The 20,658-nt window shown below is 26.4% G+C and overlaps 1 protein-coding gene across 2 annotated transcripts in view; it reads left to right on the forward strand.

Annotated features, from left to right (window-relative positions):
* sturkopf (lipid droplet associated hydrolase sturkopf) overlaps positions 1–20,297 on the forward strand; it is a 33,775-nt gene extending 13,478 nt beyond the window's left edge. The window contains exons 1-5 of one of the 2 annotated variants that reach the window (XM_089221567.1): positions 6,222–6,426; positions 11,776–12,070; positions 15,651–15,982; positions 18,810–18,998; positions 19,957–20,297. In XM_089221567.1, the coding sequence (XP_089077693.1) occupies positions 6,277–6,426; positions 11,776–12,070; positions 15,651–15,982; positions 18,810–18,998; positions 19,957–20,181 (1,191 nt within the window). In that variant the 5' untranslated portion in view covers positions 6,222–6,276 and the 3' untranslated portion in view covers positions 20,182–20,297. Of the gene's footprint in view, positions 1–6,221; positions 6,427–11,775; positions 12,071–15,650; positions 15,983–18,809; positions 18,999–19,956 lie in introns of those variants that run through there. The other variant, XM_089221568.1, reaches the window with a different exon arrangement.
* The last annotated feature ends 361 nt before the right edge of the window (positions 20,298–20,658 follow it).

Here is a 20,658-nt window from a genome sequence, read left to right on the forward strand (position 1 = left end):
ATTTGTCAAAACCATGAATATTTGTAAATTATTTTGTAATTCAAAATTTATAATATTGTTTGTATTTATATCTAGGGTTATAAAATTTAACACCAAGTTTTCCATAAGTTTTGCTTCAAATAGCTATAGAGAAAATTTGAAGCGTCATTATAGGAAAAATGTTTTGAGCGTTTGAGTTTTAAATTTTTATGAAATCGCGTAATGATAACGATTTATCCTCAAACCAGGTATTCGTATATCTATGATAATATAAGGTATTATGAATTATGATAACTATATGATAACTACACTAATTGATTAACCGTGGCTTATGCAATATGCGTCTTAATTTAAAAATAAAATATTTGTTTCAAAATAGAATATATGACAATATTTAAATATAATATATCCTAGAGTCTAGACTGACAAATCATCTCCGTTCAGAATCATTTTTCGTATACAATGATACCTATCATTGCATTCAAATTTAATCCCATCCATTACAGTAACCTACAGTACAGCAGAGCGATATCCATGACTTACCCGCTTTTTTTAAAAATTTTTAACCAAAATATTGGTCAATTTTCTAATTAAATTAATAACTTTACCCTATTTTAGTTACATTACAAGCTAATAAAAATAAAAAAACCACATGCCCATGCATTTGTTGTTTTTGTCTTATTACTGCACACGTACGACGACAAATTTTTGTTCACTAGTTTAAATAGTGTATTACAGTATACAGTGTGTTGTTATTGCTGATATAAAATTGAATTGACCTATTATTAAACTTTTTAATACGTATTAATTAACTTATAAGACGTTTTTTATACGTGGGTTAGCATTTATTTGATATTTAATTATTCAAGTGAGATATGAACATTTTTAATAGGTACCTACACATATTTTGTATGAAAATTTAAACATCAAAAAAATCACCAAAGCTTAAGCGTAGATAATATTCTAATAGATTTATTTTTTATTTTTTATTGATCAAAGTACATTGACAACTAGGCCATGAGTAAAATAATTTTTTTTTTTGTAACATTTTTAGTATTTTAAGTATACATTTTCTAGATTAAATTAAATTGTACAATTCTGTTTTTTTTTTTAAGAATAAAATTAAGTTTTTTACATCCTTTGGGTTTGGTCCAAGTGCTTGACAGATTTGTTCGGATATGTGAAATTGATCTCGATACTGGTTGTATTTTTGACATTCAGTGATAATTTGGTTGACGGTTAAAAGTACGCTGCATGACTCACATAGTGGAGGATCGTCTTTACTCATCTAATAGATTTTTATAGGTACGCTTAAATACTTACCAAGTTATATTTATGACTGGTAATTTTAATTATTTTTATGTAATCACACTGTACGCACGCGATGATTTTAAAGAAAAATAATCAAATACATTTTATCCACGCGACTTTCTATTGATAATATAATCTTAATAATACAATGTAAATCATGTAAACCTAAAAATTGTTATTTATTGTTCTCAATTTTTTATGCAAAAGAATTGTGTATATTTTGGAATTCAAGGACGCCCGCAGGGGGGGGGGCAAATGGGCCATTGCCTCTACTGGGAATATTTTAAAACTATTGTTAATTTAATGCCACTCATATTTCAGACATTGTTAAAAAGCAAAAACAAAAAATTATTGAAGACGTTATACAATAATTTTGTATGCAACCAAGATGCATATGTACAACTTTTATTTGATAATTAATATAAATATAATTAATTTGTAACATATACATTAAAATCATTGGCACAATAAGGGGGGTGCAAAAAGGTCTTTAGCACCCCTTGATTTTTTAGATCTAACTATTATAATTATAATGAAATAACATCAATTTTATGTTTTTAATAATATAGCACCCCGCATGTTTTAGAAGTCTAGTTGCGCTTATGATTAACATGTATTTAAAAAATATTAATATTTTATTGTAAACCTACATATATAAGGGACTTATGTGATGACATATAGTGTTGTTTAGGTTAGGTTAGGTTATGCTATATTAGAATGAAGACACAAGAAATATATTGAAATTTAAAATAATCTTTTTGATTTGGTTTTAGAATTTTGATCTTGCCCCGGGTGGGATTTTATCCTGCGGGCGTACTTGTTAGAATTACATTAATATGTGCGCAAACGAGTCTCCGCCTAAGTCATCAACTATATAAAGTGTACAATATTAGCGTTGGCGGTTACGGTGAAATGAAACCGGACACAATTTTAATGCCACCGCAGCAGTGTGTGGGGATTTTTATACTATAGATACCTAGGTAATATGCAATAGGTAAGATAAAATATGTAATATTTATAAGCTATAACAACTAAAATAAGACGCAATTTTAACAAAATGTTTAAATACTTACAAAATATTTGAAAGTTATACAATCATTATAAGGAACCCAACTGGTAGTTAAAAGTTAATTAGATTCTTTTCAAATTAAATTCATATTTTTCTACATATTAAGATTTAACTTTTAATTTTTATAATTTTTAAATTTTTATCGATCATTCAACATTCTTAATGCTGTTTGTTTTAACTGTAGTTAATTACGTTCACTAACTACCCATATCGGCCATATCTGATAATTTATAACTAAAGAGACGAATTACATTGGCATTACATATTACATTCCACATTAATAATCTGTATAGCGGCGTATGCAGTGGCGTAATTACGCAGGGGGGGGGGGGGGGTGCAGGGGTACTGGACTCCTCCACCAGAACCTTTCAAAAGAAACAAAACTAAAATTCGATTAGATCGCCCAGGTCATGCCACGTGTTTTCTCGCTGTATAATTCTTATGTATACCAAAAATATAAACATTTTAAAATGACAATTAATTTGCTCTAAAATTTAAATAGCAATAGCAATAAAAGCTTACGAGCTGCATTAGAAAACATTATTATAATTAAGTTTGAGAATTGATCGATTTACTAAATATAAAAACTATAGTAACACAAATTTAGGTCTGTTGAACATAAATTTGACATGTTACGCCGAGGTAAATCGAAAAATAATATTGTCGGCTGACATCCTAAATCCTAATGTATGTGAACGTGGATATTTCACAAAGTAGGTACCTACATTCTACTTCTAGGCATTATTATAATAAAATAGTTCATAATAATATTTTTTTTTTAAATTTATTATATTATACATACAATTAAATACATACAATTTAATAAAAAATTATATTCCTTCCGTAAGCATAGCTTGTGTCGAAGGTATAGAGTTAACTATTTTATATAATATGTAAATTTACAATTTGATTTTAGGTGATTACATACTTATTATGAACAATACAATACATTAAATTATTTCTTAAAGATTTGGTTTTTAAGAGAAAAAAAAAGAAAACAGATAACAGAGTTTTCATTTACAGATATAAATAATTATTGATTTAAAGACATAAACAACCATTTTACAATTAATGTTTGGCATTAAAAATTTTACAGACAATGTTTTTTTTTGTAATTATAGGCATAGAATTAAAGTAGGTTGGACCAAGGTAGTCCACGAATTTTTGACCAAATGATTTTTTTAAATAACTAACTTTTGCATCATAAGCTACTGTTTTTCTTTTATTTAGATTTAACCAGTTATTTGAGTTATTTACTATCCATAAGATAGCAATTTTTTTGAATAGTTGATCTACTGGTAATACATTAAATAATTTGAAATTAGTAAAAGTTGAACCTTCGAGAGTGGATTTATGTAAACATATACGAACTATTTGTCTTTGATGTATTAACAATGGTTTCAGTGCATTAGCTGAGATACCTCCCCAAATTAATAGTCCATATTGTATTATTGCTTGGTATAGGGCTAAATATACTGTACGAATCACATGCATTGGTAAAATCTGGCGTAATTCATAAAAACTATGACTCAAAATACGAAGACGCATTAATAAATTGTTTATATGGAATTATACTTAATCTTATTTAATTATTTTAAGGTTTGGTTTTTCCATCATGAATATATTAAAATATAGTCATTCATATCATTAAAATAACACCTCAATGTTGGTACCTAAGTATCATCGTTATAAGAATATAATTTTATTTTAACTATAAAATTAGATAACAATTTATTTGTAGCTGATATAGCTGCTCATCATACGCAATATGATAAACAACGTCTGTGAAAGGTTAAGAAGATCGCAGAATAAATCTGTATTTTATATTTATGTATTGTTTTTTATTTTTATGAGCATATTTCTTAAAGTGATTCAATATGGAATATGCAACAATTATTGTAATAAAACATTGCAATTGTATTAAGTGATGGCTGCAAAATTAATATAAGTATAGGTGCTCTACTGCTCTACCTACCACAACTACAATATCACTACGTAGATAACTCTGCAAGTCTTATGAATAACCTAACCTTAAAGAATAGTGAATATTGTTAAAGTTTTTGGTTTAATTTAAAATAAATAATATTTTTAATTTCAGTACTACAGTGTTATAGAATTTATTGCTAAAAATATGATGATTATATGGGTGATTTAAAACTTATTTTAGTAGCAAAATATTTAATAAGTAAGAGTATATTATATGTATATTTATTATCTTTAATGATATCCTAGATTATTTATTATGCATAACAGTACCTTTATGTTTATCAAAGATAACTTTCATTCAAAAAGACAACTACTATATACAGGTGTAATATTTATGTATTTTTATTTTGTAATTACAGTTTATTAGATAGTCCTATTTTTTGTGTTTATTTAATTTATATAACTTAAATATGAATTGGAAAAATAAACTAATATCAGTTTATTAATCATATGGAAAATCTATTTTAATGTGATATTTTGGATTACCTGTATCAAATAGTTTTTCGATTTTATATTAAATTATACAACTTGAATAATTTATTTGTAAATTACTGTAGTATTAGGTAGTAGGTATCATGATTCAGGTCTGATAAAAGATAATATTAAATAATCTCAAATTGGAATCAATAAGAGTAAATTACCTATTATAAAAACATTGTAGTATAGGTTAGGTTAGGTTAGGTACCTGTTCCATATAGATTTTTAAAAAACATTCTATATAATACTATAAAGTTTCTATCGACATAGGTACCTACACAAATAATTGCTATTTAAATTAATTGTAAAAGTACGAGTAATAGTTTTTTATATAAAGGTATTCAATATCTCGCTTAAAAATTTCCTATACAGTGTTTATCAGAAAGATCCGACAAAAAAAAAATTATGCTAATAATTAAAAGTATGAAAAAAACTGTTAATAATATTATACGATCAGCAAATTCTTAAAAATCATATTTTTAAAAAAGTTATTACGTCCCACATTAATAAGAAAAAAATATTGAATTTTTTACAAAAAATCTAAAAATTAACTACTTGACTTGGATAAATCTTTTTACCATCAAAAATTGTTTTATAATTAGATTCACAAATAGGCTATTTTTAATTTATCCAAAAAAATTTTTATCAATTTTTAATTTTTTTTTTCTTTCAGTATTAACAAATAAAAAAAAAATGTAGCGCAAGTATATGAATTATACAGAAAAAAAAAGTTATTCCATAATAATATGTCGGATCATTGTGAGACACTCTGTATAATATATCTGATATTAAAATATTATAGGTACTACGTGATAATTGATTGATGATGAGTAAACATCATAGAATTGCACATTTACTCCCAACATTATGTCTTGATGCAAACATTTTTTTTTGTGTGAAAATCACTACATGAGGGCCATACTGTTTTCACATTGCTTAGCCCCAAACATTTTGTAAATCTGTATCACACTACAATGACGATAATTCAAATTTCAAGTTGTATAAAAATTCCGTGTAAAGAAAGATAATAAAAAAAACTATGCGTCTATGCAATGCAACTACAGCAATAGCAACGCATATTCGTTCGTTATATTATATTACTATATTACAAAACATGGTAAACGCGTTTCACCTTATATCAATGTAATAATAATAATAATAAATTAATAACCATGCCTATTATCATTGCATAATGAAAAATAATAACAGTCGTTCGATTATTACTAGTCGTGAATGTAGGTAGGTATAAACTAAAGACAAATTTACGTTGTCACGTAAATAGCAATACTATAATCGTAATAACTAATAATGTAATAACAATTCATCGGGACGACGCAATAGTTTAGCACGGGTGTCGAGGTCGCACTGAGCGTGAGACAACGCGTTGCGCTCGAGAGTGAAAGGTTCACGGCGAGCGCGAAACGACGTCGCCGGCCGCCGACGATCACGACCGAATGGCAGTATCGTATCGTGTCGCCGTCGCCTCGCTCTATCCACTGCTTACCGTTGTTGGTCGGTACCGTCGCACGACCACCGTTTTCGTCGGTCGACTACCGATAAAACACGACAGTGTTGGAACGGACCGCAGCTACTACCACCAAGGCGTGAGTACGAATTATTATCAATGTAATGTTTAAATGTTAAATCGACAATATTGATAAAAATAATTAAATATGATAAACGATACTTCGTAGTTTTTACTTTTTACGTCGACTTGTCGGGCCGGACCGCCCGGACCAGTAAGTTGTACCTAAGCTGTAGGTGTAGAAACGGTGTACACGTCCGGTTCTGGTCGTCGGGTGTGATAACACTGAATTAAAGTGATAAGCGTAGGTTTTCATTTTGAACGAGGAGAGATAATAGTGGTGCGGTGGTGGCGAGGACCGAGTTCCTGGTTGAACAGCTGATAATTGGTCGCTAACACGCCGTGTTGCCGTTGTAGCGTCTCCGCTAAGTGACGTGTCGGCGCGCCGTTTTTACGAATTAGTATTATATAGCATCATCGATGCAAAATATACCTTCCAATTCTATGATATTTTAGTCATTATCTGTTGTTTGAATTTTTCTCATTTTATTCCAACACCATATTTCCAAATCGTACTACAATATTAAAAAACATCGTTCGTTCAATTTTTTTCTTAGACGCCTGTATAACTTTTGGAAATCTTTCAGCCTGCATAATTTAATATAAATTTTAAGATATATTATGGAGGTACATATAATAATATTATAACTGATAAGTCTGAATTGACTTGTTGTAAGAACTCGGTTGAATTTTAATTTAATGTAATGTTTTTTAATAATTATATGTCTTATTTTAGCACATCTAATAATGTTTATTTATCAAATTTCGTATCAGCATTGACCCGGTTTCCCATTAATAACGATAATAATATTATATTTTACATCATGATAAGCACGGCGATAGGTTTTTGAAATCTTATCCATGAAAATATCTCACTTTTCGCAATTATTATTTCTCTCCAGGACCTAGGTGATTGCCTAATTACTTTTTTTCAAATGGTTGTTTCATCATTGAATAGGACGTTATTAATCTCCGTCCTACTAACACATGGACAATTTAATGTTTAGAAAAATCTGTTTTACCGTGTTGTTTTTAATATTAAATTAAATTGAGCTACTAATACAATATAAACGTAAGAATAATATCTATAGGACACCTTGAAGAATGGGTTTTTTAATATTTTAATTTTAAAGCGAGTTATAAACATTTAAAAATTATATATCTTTTGAAAATATTTTTGAAAATGTTCATAACTTTTTCAATATTAAAATTTCAAAATAAACTTTTCAAGGTAGGTGCCCTAGCTAGATACTAAAATACGAAAAGCTTACATTTTATAATTTATCGATTACTGTTACACTAAATATAACAAAGTAAAACCAATTTTTCTTGATCAAAATTTGGTATGTTAAGCTGAAGACACATTTAGGTATAACCTCTCATAAATAAACATTAATTTATGTGAGTTACTAATGTTTCTAATTAATAATTAAATATTTTGATCTTGAATACAATTCTAGATTTCGTCATTTGATTTATACTTATAAGCTCCCAATTTCAGATTATGTTCTTGTGGTTCTAAGAACATTTATGAATGGTTCTTTGGACTATAATCATTAATTCGGGTTTTAAAGTATATTTATGAGTATGTATGTACGAAGTTACAACTCTTTCCCCAGTTTATTTCTATTAGAAACTAAATATTTTTTTTAAATGTATACTTTGTATCGAAGTGTTTTAGGTTTAATGAGGGTATATCTATTCATAAGCACGAAATGTAGATCGAAATTTGTATGATGAATGTGTTAATATTGTCAATAATAAATCATTATTACAACATATATTTCATGTATAACATATTAACATTATATTATATTTAAAAAACAGAGGTAACTTTGAAAATGTCATCATTTAAAGAAAATAATAATTTATATTATATATGTATATATTGTAATCGTAATGACTTAAAGTTTCAAATCTACGATAGATATACATATAATATCGTATATATATTTTTTTAATTACAACATAAAATAGGAAACAAAATGATTAGAATGAAAATTATTATTTTTCGATTCAATACCCAGTCTCATGAACTTCAAACATTAATAAAAATAATAAAAATAATTTACTCGAGTATTCCCGATATCTTTAAATACCAGTAATACAGTTAATGACCATGTATTGAATTTCCTAGGCACAAAAATTCTATCAACATAAATTGAAACAAAAACTTAAGTTTGACATTTAAATTGATAGTAGACTATAAATAGTTGAAAAATATTCAAAATATTTTATCAAAATATAAATTATTTATGACAAGTCTGAGCCTGTATGAAATATTCTGTAAAAAATTCAAGTTAATGTGTTGAAAGAGGGTCAAAAGTGACCTAATTTATCCAATTTTAAATATACAACGTAGTTAATTGATAAGTTTTTAAAACGGATTTTATTGATGAACATAGAAACAAATCCTTGCCGCCGTAGATTACCATATTTTTCAATGTTGATAAACCGTACATTGAAATTGTAAATTTAAATTAATTAACATTTATGTACCATTCATTTAATTTAATATAATTAACTCGAATGTTATATAGGAGCTTAAGATGTTTTTATATTTATTATGAAAATATAAATTATGCGTTTTACTTTCTCTGTCTTGTAATTTTGTGACGTAATATTATTTTGGCTTGGAAAATATTTTATAGTATAATATTAATTATTATAATACCTATATGTAATAATATGTGTGTACAATTCAAACGTATCTTATAATTATTTGTTAGTAAAACTATTTATTGTCTTGCGCTAGATTTATAAAACTGAATTCGGTATTTATGTTATATAAATTTAAAACTCGTAACTTATTAGATGAAATTTACGAAAAATATAATCATGGCAAGTTACAGTATTTTCATGATTTTAAGTAAATTTTACCTGCAAAATCATTAATTATTAACATCATATCCAAGATTAATAAATGTAATTTAGGCTAAACGGATGACTTAAATTACGTATTTATGTTGATGACAATTTTTTTTCGTTTATTGAATATTTACAATCTATACTAAATGTACAATGAGTAAATTTGAGGATTGAATGACAGTGATGGAGCGATGAAAAGGATAAAAATTTCACAAAAAAAAACTGCTACATTATAAGATTATGTTTTGTCGTTTTGTGTTAAATTATACAAAGAAGCTATTTCATATTTAACATATATTTAGTATTCATAATAATATGGACCATTTTAGTACCTAAGTACTTACCTAATTAATATTTTAAAATTAAATTCAATAGCATAGTAATAATTAATAAATATAATTTAGAAATAGGAAACAATATATTAATTATTGCCTAAACTTACATACTACATAGTTTATGGTCTCGTGTTTTTTTTAACGATATATCTATATTTGTTTATTATTAATTGTTTATAATTCCAATAACCATGACACGATAAATATTAGAATATTAAACTTGGTAAATTGTTTAATTATCGATTTAAGCATACCATTTTCTGTGTAACTAATATCTATTAATGCAAGCAATATTATTTATTATTCATAAACGTGCGCGTGATTTTAAAATCATTATATGTTTTTTCTCGTTAAAATTCTACAAAATGTCAAATATGAAAACCTATGAAAACAAGCATTAGTGTTGTTTATATTATACAGGGTGATTTATTTAGAAAAGTAAGTTTCTTGGTAAATGTATGTGTATTTCTTCATATACACTTTATAAGTACAAATGAGTGGAGTTAAATGCTATTAACAGGGGTTACACCTTGGAAAATTTTGGCTTTATGTTTTTATAGTTTATTATACAAAAAAAATAATAACTCTTATTAACTTAGAATACTTTGAGTTAAGTAGATAGATTTCTATTTTACCAGTATTGTTACATGATGATACATTGATATATTAATCTTCAAAAAAAAATATTCTGCTCATGAATTAAAAATGTAATATCATGTTACTTTTAAGAAAGTAATTAGGTAATTTAAAAATTATAAAAATAAAAAAGGTGATGTGCAAGTTCTAACTAATATTAGTTATATATAATTAAGTTATACCTATTTAAATAAATCTAAACATTTTGAAAATTTAATTGCATTTAAATTTATAATATTCATAAAAGTTTTTAGTCCACAAGAATAATTTTTTTGAATTACAACGAATTAACTAACATCGTTATTCTTCGTTTAAATATTTATAGTTTTGTCAAAAATGTAATTTAAAATGTCTATAAATCAACTGTATTAATATATTTCTTTAGGATTTTTACTTTTTAGTCATAACACAATAATAACTACTTACTAAGAACCTTGTGTACGATTTTTAAACCTTATAGTTAAGGACGCAATGGCCATAATAACATTTTTGTGTCAATATTTATAGACTACATTTTTAAATGTCCGTAAATATTCCAAAAGGAGTCACCATACTTTGTAAACGTTATCATCATATATATAAAATGATATAATAAACGTTCGGTGAAAATTTTAAGTATCTACGGATATTTGTTTTTGAATTAACAAAATAAGAAAATCATTAATTTACAAGGAATATCCAATATGTCATACAAAATTTACTTCAAACGTTTATAAAGATTAATGTTACATTTCAGTACTTTTTTTGACAAAAGTCGGAATATTCATGAATAGATTGTTAGGTAATCTTGTATTGTATTTTAAAATCTATATTTTATAAAAAAATTCTAGGCATTTTCAGCTCAAAACTATTTGAAAATGTTCATGGTTATTTTGATGTAGACGAATATTGTCAACATTTTACCTTTTCAGAAGCTAATAAAAAATTATTTACTCACATTAATTTTAAAAAAATCGAAAATTTCTCATGTTCATAAATAGTTCTAAAGTATCATAATATTTAGAATACTTTTTATAGAATGGAAGTGATGACCACCGTATAAATTTTTACTCTAGAAAATTCAATGTATCTGCAGTTAAAAATGTCCATTTTTTTTTCAACAATTTTGAAAACTCGCTGAGAATTGTTCCCTTCTTAGCTCCCCGCCCCTAAAAGTGCCGTCTAAATTATTCACTTCCTTAATAGAAAAGATGCTGATGTAGAAAATCGAAGCATTTTTACTCTGCCATGAAAGGTGATAATATGACAGTCGACAGATAGAAAAAAACACATACAATGTGAATAAATCAATACATTCACCGATATCCCCTCATAGTTTTAATCATTACAATAAATTAATGTTGTGCTGTAGACTGTAGTGGTGTGTCTTCCTATAAAGTAATAAAATCATATTTTATAACTTTACGTTTCCTAATGTAAGTTTACCAATTTAAATTATTATTTTTTGTGATGGGATCACTCTTCATATATAATGTGTGTGTGTGTTAAGCTGTTATAAAAAATAAAATAAAATTATCATTTCGACACAGATGACTGCAGCGCGTGTAGAACCATCGACAGTAACAGATCCGAAGATGAAGTCGACAAAAGCGGATGATGACAGCGGCTGCAGCGTAAAAGCGAGAGACCTATGGGTGGATGTTAACGGCGTGGCCACTCGAGTGCTGTGTTGGGGCCAGTCGATCGACCAGGACAATAAACATGAATTAAAGAGAGTGGTGCTGTGCGTGTGCGGCAACCCGGGTGTAACGGAATTCTATGAAAAATTTCTACAAGAAGTCTATCGGGTCCTCAACGTTCCTGTTTGGGTGTTATCGCATGCAGGTACAAATGTTGTTATTACTTCATACTTGAAGTTTTTACTGTTTTCAACTAGGTGTTATCATAATTTAAGGGGAAATCAACTATTCTAGAATACCACGAGTATAGTTTTGAATGATTTTGATTTTCGAACTACCGAATACAAAACGTTTTGAAATTTAAATTATGTTCCGTAAAGGTAACGGTCTGATGTAAAAATTATTAAAATATTAAAATAACTGTTTAATCAGTAATTTTGTTTTGTTTTTTGTTACCATAAAATTACTAGATACACAATTATTATACAATATGCTATTCGACGACAGCTATCCGGTTAAACGTCGTTAAATAAGATAATTGTTAATTTAGTTAACAATAAGATAAAATATTATTGAGGACCCATTCAAGTAAGGCCGATCTATTTTTGCCCAAAATATACCTTTTGGTTTTTACCCAAACACAAAAAATAGTGATTTGGTTTTCGTCCAAAGAATTATTATTCATAATAAACGAAAAATCATTTTGGTCACCACTGTCCACTATTAAAAATAAACAACAAAATGCATTATAGTTAAAAGTGGCGGATTAAATTATACATTTATGTTAAAAATAATAGTGCACAATTTTTAAAAATTTCGAAAGAATACAAGCGACAAGAAATAAATCAGTTTAAAATTATAAAATACAAATCTGTTCGGCTCACACGATACGAATTTATAAAATCCATATTCCATAACTTGGAAAAATAATTTGAATAATTTGCTTATTTATGTTTTTATATATATATATAATTTACATTAACTTATATGTTTTACACTTACCTTTATGTGCCATAACTTTGACAAATAATTGTTTTTAATATTAAACTATTTTTTTTTTTAATACTTCTGTTATTATTTTATTTTATTTTTTTTTTATTTTAAGTCGTAATATACAATCTATATCAGATGACATAATAAGCATATATGATAACGATAGGTACAGATAACATGAGTATACAAATACAAAAGTGAGTAAAGAAGCCACCCAATGATGACACTTTAATTTTGATGTTATATATGAAAAGTAAATGAATTATTGTATATTTAATTTTTCTTTTTTTTTTCTTTTCTATATTGGAATTTGTAACAGGTCTCTGCACCATTTACGTTTTAGTCGTCTAGAGGACTGCCAGGGATTGAGAGGGAGGAAAGGTTTTTAATTAAAGGATTTGAGTGGGAGGAAAGACGGTTGTGGAATCTTTTGTAAGAGTGTTTGGCTTCCTTCTTCTGTTATTATAAACTTATAAAATTACATTTTTTAAATTTTATGTAGGTAGGTACTAGGTACTATATACCTATAGACACATATTCAATAAAAAATTAATATAGTGGTAACCAAAATGTTTTTTCGTTTACTATGAATAATATTTCATTTGGCGAAAACCTAATGTGTAGTTAATTTAATTGCCTTTATAGCGCCATGACTATTAAAAATATATAAGTATGTTTTCAAGTAAACATTTGTATGTACACTAGTGGATTACGATATTACGTAAAAAACATATATACAGATATATTTATCAATAGGTTCCTACTTACATTTCCTGTAATACAATATTCTCTTCTTTTGTATTGTATTGTTAGACGTTCAGCAAATAATGTACTTTATTAAACTTGATACTCGTATAGTCGTATGTTATGCATTTATAAATTATTGTTACTTAATACAAAATCAAGAGACTAACTTTTAATATTACATAACTGGATAACTGTTAATGTAGAATTAATGCTAAAAACATTAATTAATTATTTTATTTCCTTCCTAGGTTATCATATTATTTGCAACTCTATAAATTATTTTTACCATCAAAAAAATTAAATTTCAATGTTCAAACTTTGCGTATTAAATTATAATTGTTTTTATAAAATTGCAAATAAATATTATTTAAATTTTAAAAATTTGGAAAAAAACATTCCAACATTTTCATTTGGTTGTATATATTCATCTTTTAACAAAAGTTTTAATAGTAAAATACTGTAATAACTTATGACTACTAATTATTATAATTATTATTATTATTTTTACTTGTACTTTGTAGTAATACGTACTTGTAGAAATATACTTAAATTGTATAGTAAATTTAATTTACCTAGTGTGTTTTTTATCTTTGATAAGATTGTTTCATTATTATAGATTATATCTAGGTACAATAGGTACATATTTTGTTATTATAATGTACAATATAAGGAATGTGTTATGCAGATAACATCTTTTAATATATTGTCATTAAATACGCATTCATATTATATGCTTTTTAAAGGTATTATAGGTACATATTGACTACTTTTTAAAAATTTTTAATATACTATAGAAATTAATTGAATAATGATGTTATATTATTTGTGATTTTTATATAAACTATTAAAATACTTATTAAAAATAAAAATAATTTATTAAGTTATAAAATAAACTCATCAAAACGCTATGTTTAATATGAACAAATTAAAATTAATTTCCTCTTCTGTATGTAACAGTGATAAAATGTTTACCGAGGAACTTTGTTTTCCTCACTAAAACCTGTACCATAATAAACTTATTATTTAATAATTTGTCCAAACACTCACTTAAAGGTTTTCATTGATTTATTAACTAAACATCTAGTTTTGAAGAAATAAAATATGATTATAACTTACTATTAGGAACACGGAAAGTATTCGGCCGGCCGTGTGGGAATGCGCGCAGCGCGGCAGGTCACATATGTTTGATAACATTACGGTGTTAAATAATTCGCAATTTTTCTCGAAACTAAAATTAAAATTAAAAATCAGGAAATTCATGAAAATAAAATTTTGAAACGTTAATATTTTCAGAAAAGTAAACTCTACAAAATGGCTATCTTTTTGTGTTATATTTTTTTGGAAATAATTAAATAAAAAAATATATTAATTTCATTTATAGGGATATCCCTGTGAATCTTATTATAAAACCAGAATTTTGATATCTCCATTATTTCGTGAGATATCGCAATGGGTAAATCCTCGTGGGACATTCTGTGTATTGGTTTTTCTGAAGTTCGCAATTTAGTATACTTAAGGTTAAGAGAATTGGTAGTTTTATAGTTGTTATAATTATAATTTATTCATTTATGTATTCTGCAGTAGGTACAACACCTCGTAGAGTTAATATTATTATATTGCATTATTGATTAAAAAATACAAGATAGCCTGTAATGTTTCCCCTTGGTTTTCCTATGTTACCCCAACAACTGAACTTGCGTATTTACGAGTATATTTAAGAAATTATTCCAAATATATATTTAATATATTTAATTTTAATATTATTAATTTTTTTTTTTTTTAATGTTAATTACTTATTACTTCACAAAATTTGTATTAAGTTACAATAAGCGTAATTGAAGTCTAATGGGGAGAGAAGATTGGTGACCTGTTTAAAAATCCATCCGTAGATGCAATTTCGGGAAGTGGAATGTTTTTAAACTATAATAAGTCGTGACATCATTTGTACACCTACAGAGAGTTGCTTGGAATAGAGACAAAAATTTAATAATTATGAAAATTAATATTTTTTTTATTTTAATGTGTTTTTGAATATATAATTTTAGGTCATGAAGTTCCACCGTCAAAATCGGGACTTACAATTCCTGATCCTAAAAAGTATCCCGATCTTTACACGGTAAAAGGACAAGTAGAACATAAATTACGTTTTATCGAGAAGTACGTTCCAGATAATTGCGATCTATATTTTGTGGGTCATTCAGTCGGCTCAAAAATTATATCAGAACTGCTAAAGGACAGTGCAATGGCTCAGAGGTTGACGGTTAAACGTTCAGTGTTCCTGTTTCCCACTCTACAGAAAATGCGTGAGACACCTAACGGACGTAAACTTATATTTACTGCGTCCCATCTTCTATCCACCACAATTTTTTTATCTTGGGTAAGACCTAATGCAACATATAATAATAACACAATAACAACAATTATTAGTTTTACTTATAAAGTTATTTTATGTTTTACATTTTACATTTTATTTATATAATATTATGTTTACCAGCATAATATATATATATATATATATATATAGGTACTAAATTTATCATTTTACTGATGCTGTATTTCTTAATTTAGGCTAGGTTAATAAATATTGATTGCGTTTAACTTGAATTAATAATTAATATAAAATAAATTTTAGATTCTACTTTTGTATGATAATATCCATATGTGCTATTGATAGATGATGGTTAATAACAGTTAAAAAGTAATAAGAAAATAACAAAAGGTATATATATTATTTAATTAATTATTTCAATACATTTTTTTGTTTTGGTTATTTAGATCTTAGATATAACCATAACTTAGAGTATAACCTTAACTTTAATAACCATAATAGAAAAGTGTATATAACATAAAACATGTATCAATAATAATATGTGCTAATAAATAATATATATTATAAATAAATTATAAGCTATAAAGTACTTACTATACAAGTACTTTTTCTAAGTACGTTTATTAAAATTCAATCATATCCACATTATATTTTAAAATATTGTAGTACTTAGACGAGCTTACAATAATCAAAGGCTCATAACACGTGACCTGCAAAACAATACTGGTTTTAGATTCCTAATATGGATTCTAGAATATATTATTATTCGCATGAATTACTTTAAGCCCCTTATTGTAGCATTCAAAAATTCCTCGTCATAAGAAGCCGGTAAAATCAGTTTTTAGTGTCCGTGCAGGCACGTTCTTATACAGTTTAGTTGTATATGCATATGATTTTCATATGATGCCACCTGACATTTAAAGTTTGAATATCATAAATGATTCCATATATGGAATAAATTATTTTTAATAGGGTTTATGTTTTTGAAGTACTTTTCTTCTATGATAGGTACAATATTACAGAAAATTAAAAACGCATGGCACCAAGAACCAAAATATTGTTCTATATCTAAGATAGTTTACTTATTGTACTGTAGTCAAACACAGATTGTAAATATATTCTACAAATAATAATAATAATAATAAATGTTTATGAATAAAATATGTTATACATAAAAATAAGAAAAATGTTCATATTAAGTCTAGGATGTTTGTTTAACATTTTTAAAACACAAGTTAAAAAGGTGGCTAAGTCGTGGATGTTTTATTTGTGATAAAGATTGACAAATTTGTAAGGAATCTTGTATTAAATTTTCAAATCTTAGATTTAAAAAGAAAATTTTTTATGAATTTCTAGCTTTAAATAATTTGTGAATTTTCGTGATTTTTATATAATATGTTGTCAAAACTCAAACTTTGAATGCTTAAAAAAAAAATTGTGACTATGAATTTATTTTATTTTTCAACTGCTATTGTAACAATATGTTAAGAACCTTGCATTAAATTTTCAAGCTTTTCTGCCTAATAAATAAATTTTTATCAATATTAATTTAAAAAAAACTAATAATGATCGAAAATTTGCCTATGAATAGTTCAACTAAGTCGAAAATTACATGGTGGATATAATATACTTATATAAACATTCGGTGAAAATTTCATGTATCTATAGTCATTTGTTTTAAAATTACATCAAAAACCAAAATCGATTTTGTAGAAAAATGAGTGTGAGTAAAATTTCCCGTTTTTCCCTTAATTTTTAGTTTGTTTTTCTCGAATATTTAGAAAAGTATTAAGAATTTTTTGACCCCCCAAAGTGCCAACTAGATTCACTTTTTGATCGAACGAGGTACTGAAGTAAAAAATCGAAGCACTTTTACAGCCCCAAAACGTGATGACAGACACAAAAAAAAAAACACACACACATCATGGTAAAATCAATACATTCATCGCTCCGCTCAGGATCTAAAACAAAAAAAATACAAACAATATTTTTTTAATTTAATAGATCATTTTATTTACTGAAATAAAAAATGTCTATACATTATTAAATTTATTTTATTTTATAAGTTAAAATATTATTTAATGTAGTTAAATTTATTTTATCTGACATGATTTTTTTACTAAATATTTTTACTATTTCTACTAAATTGTTTATTTAATACAAATTACTCGTAAGTACTTATTTTATAAATACCACAGAATATATTATAAAAACAGACACTAGTTGAAATTATTAATATATCATGAGAAACCATTATTTTATAATTTAAATATTAATTAAAGTTCATTATTAGGTATGATATGCATACCTAGTAGTTTTATTATACGCGTTGCAATTGCAATCGTACATTACCTACTGAAACTCATATTATTATTATTTTTTTTTTAAGTCTTTACCTCTGCGTTTGTTCTTATTATTGATTAGCGTATACATTTATTTTATAATTACATATATTATACTTCATTGTGTGTATATAAACATAGATTTTAAATTATACGTGTATTTATTAAAAATAAAAATAACAACAATTCTATAATAATTAATTGGGTTGGTAAACGTACACGTAATGTAGATAAGACGACCACAGTCTGTGGAAATGATAAGTCCACATCGGCAATTATTATATTATTTTAACGAGTAGGCGTAATCTTAATATGATACAGTTAATAGCTGAGGTGTAGAAAAAAATCGTAATTATTATACCTAAGTACCTTTCGTTTAATTCTTAAAATTGGAATTACATATAATTGTTTGAAATACAACTTAATGTTTAATGATTACTTCAATTATACATTTTTCGCTATGACAAAATATTTAAAATTATTTGCAATAATATAATGTTTAAAATAGTTTTAAAAAATATTTATTTATTTAGATTTTTACTTTATTTCCGGCTTTTATCAAAAAATTTTTGGTAAATATAACCCTTATAATCATGGAAGGAGGGCATGTCGATGACCATGTCATCAGGTCAGCTGTGCGTTTGGTTCATCCAATGGTGTTACGCAACGTATTTTCAATGGCAGTAGATGAAATGGATAAAATATACGATTTGGACTACAAGGTTTGTTGTAATACATTTGGCTATAATTTACCTATCTAGATCTAGAAGATAATAACATTTTTCTTGGTTTTCAAATTCAGTAAAATTTTAAATTTTTCAACAAACAAATAGAATAAAAAATTGAACAACATTGCAATGTTGGCATGTCTATACCTAATCTATAAATATGATTTTCATATGGATAAAATGTGCACTCTGTCGGAAACCTGCATATTAAATATTTTGTAGGTTACAAAAAGCTTATACTTCACTATTCGAATTGAAAATTGATCACCTCTAAAAAAAATAGATGCTTTAATAACATAGAGATAAAAACGTAGACAATAGAAAGTGCCTAATAAGATTTCAGAAAATTCCAAGAAGAATCTCGATTGTGTACTTCATTATAATCTTCGTTTTTTTATGTGTTGAAAAGGACCATTACAATAGAATAGATAGTTGATGAAGAATAGAAAAACCCGAAATGATTATTACCCAATCTGCGGCTGAACAAAATTATTTATATAAATTTTAAGTAATAGGTACATCGCCATCTGCCGGTCTACTTTATCGAAACCTATATAATAGGTGAAGTATTATTTTATAATAGATTTATTTATATAATATAGGTAGGTATACCTACAAAAGTACAAACCTACCTACAATAATATTTGATATTAAGTATCAAGCAGTGGCGTATTTACGAAAAAAAGAATTACTCAATGTTAATAAAGATGTCAGTATAAAAAATCGGTGTCTATTTTACAACGGGAGGCCGTTTATAATTCAACAAACAAATAATTTAATTAAAATTTTTATACCTGAAAAACTCAGAATTATCTTCATTACCTTATGAAATATTTCTAAATGCATTATTTTCTAAAAATAACGGACATTGACGTTAATAAAACCCAAAAAATGTTATTAATTCTAATTATCAGAAGAAGTATTTTCTTGATGCCATTTTATGTCTCAGTAGCCGTTGAAGGACAACGCGAAGAGATTAAACATGTACTTCGGCAAAACCGACGGTTGGTGTCCGACGTCGTTCTACGACGACATCAGCAAGTGCGTACCGGAAGCAGAGACTGTACTGTGCGACAAAGGCTACCAACACGCGTTTGTAATCGGTTATTCCGACGAGATAGCTGGTGTCGTATGCGACTGGCTCCAACTCGACCTAGGAGACACTAAACCGAAGTAAAACCGAAATGTAATACCTACACTGGTATTGGACATCTGCACTTCGGCGGTTGTTAGTCAACCTGATTAAGAAATTATAATTATTTTTTTATAAATGAAGTTTATTTTATCAATTTATTACTGTTTTATATAATATCTTTTTTTACCTACCTATGATATCCTTCTATAGTTCGACACACTTCACACCTCGAAACAAACAAATAAATCGCTTACCTTATAATACTTTGAGGTATGTATAACAATACATTCACCATTATTAGTATTACATATTATAATATTTGAATAGTGTCTTTAAACTTAATTATAATTATAGTTTTACATTTTACTCGACAATATTTAACAGCTATAATACCATAATATAACGACGTGGTCTGCACTACATTTTGTCAATCGCTATAACTTTATTTATTGAATAATCACCTCAGTAGTCAGTAGGTACTCGGATTATACATTCCGCAAAGGACCTAACTAAATAATA

This window comes from Diuraphis noxia, unplaced genomic scaffold (genome assembly GCF_037042655.1).
Source record: "Diuraphis noxia isolate RWA-SAM2 unplaced genomic scaffold, SU_Dnox_SAM2 contig0002, whole genome shotgun sequence".
In the NCBI taxonomy this organism is placed as follows: Eukaryota; Metazoa; Arthropoda; class Insecta; order Hemiptera; family Aphididae; genus Diuraphis; species Diuraphis noxia.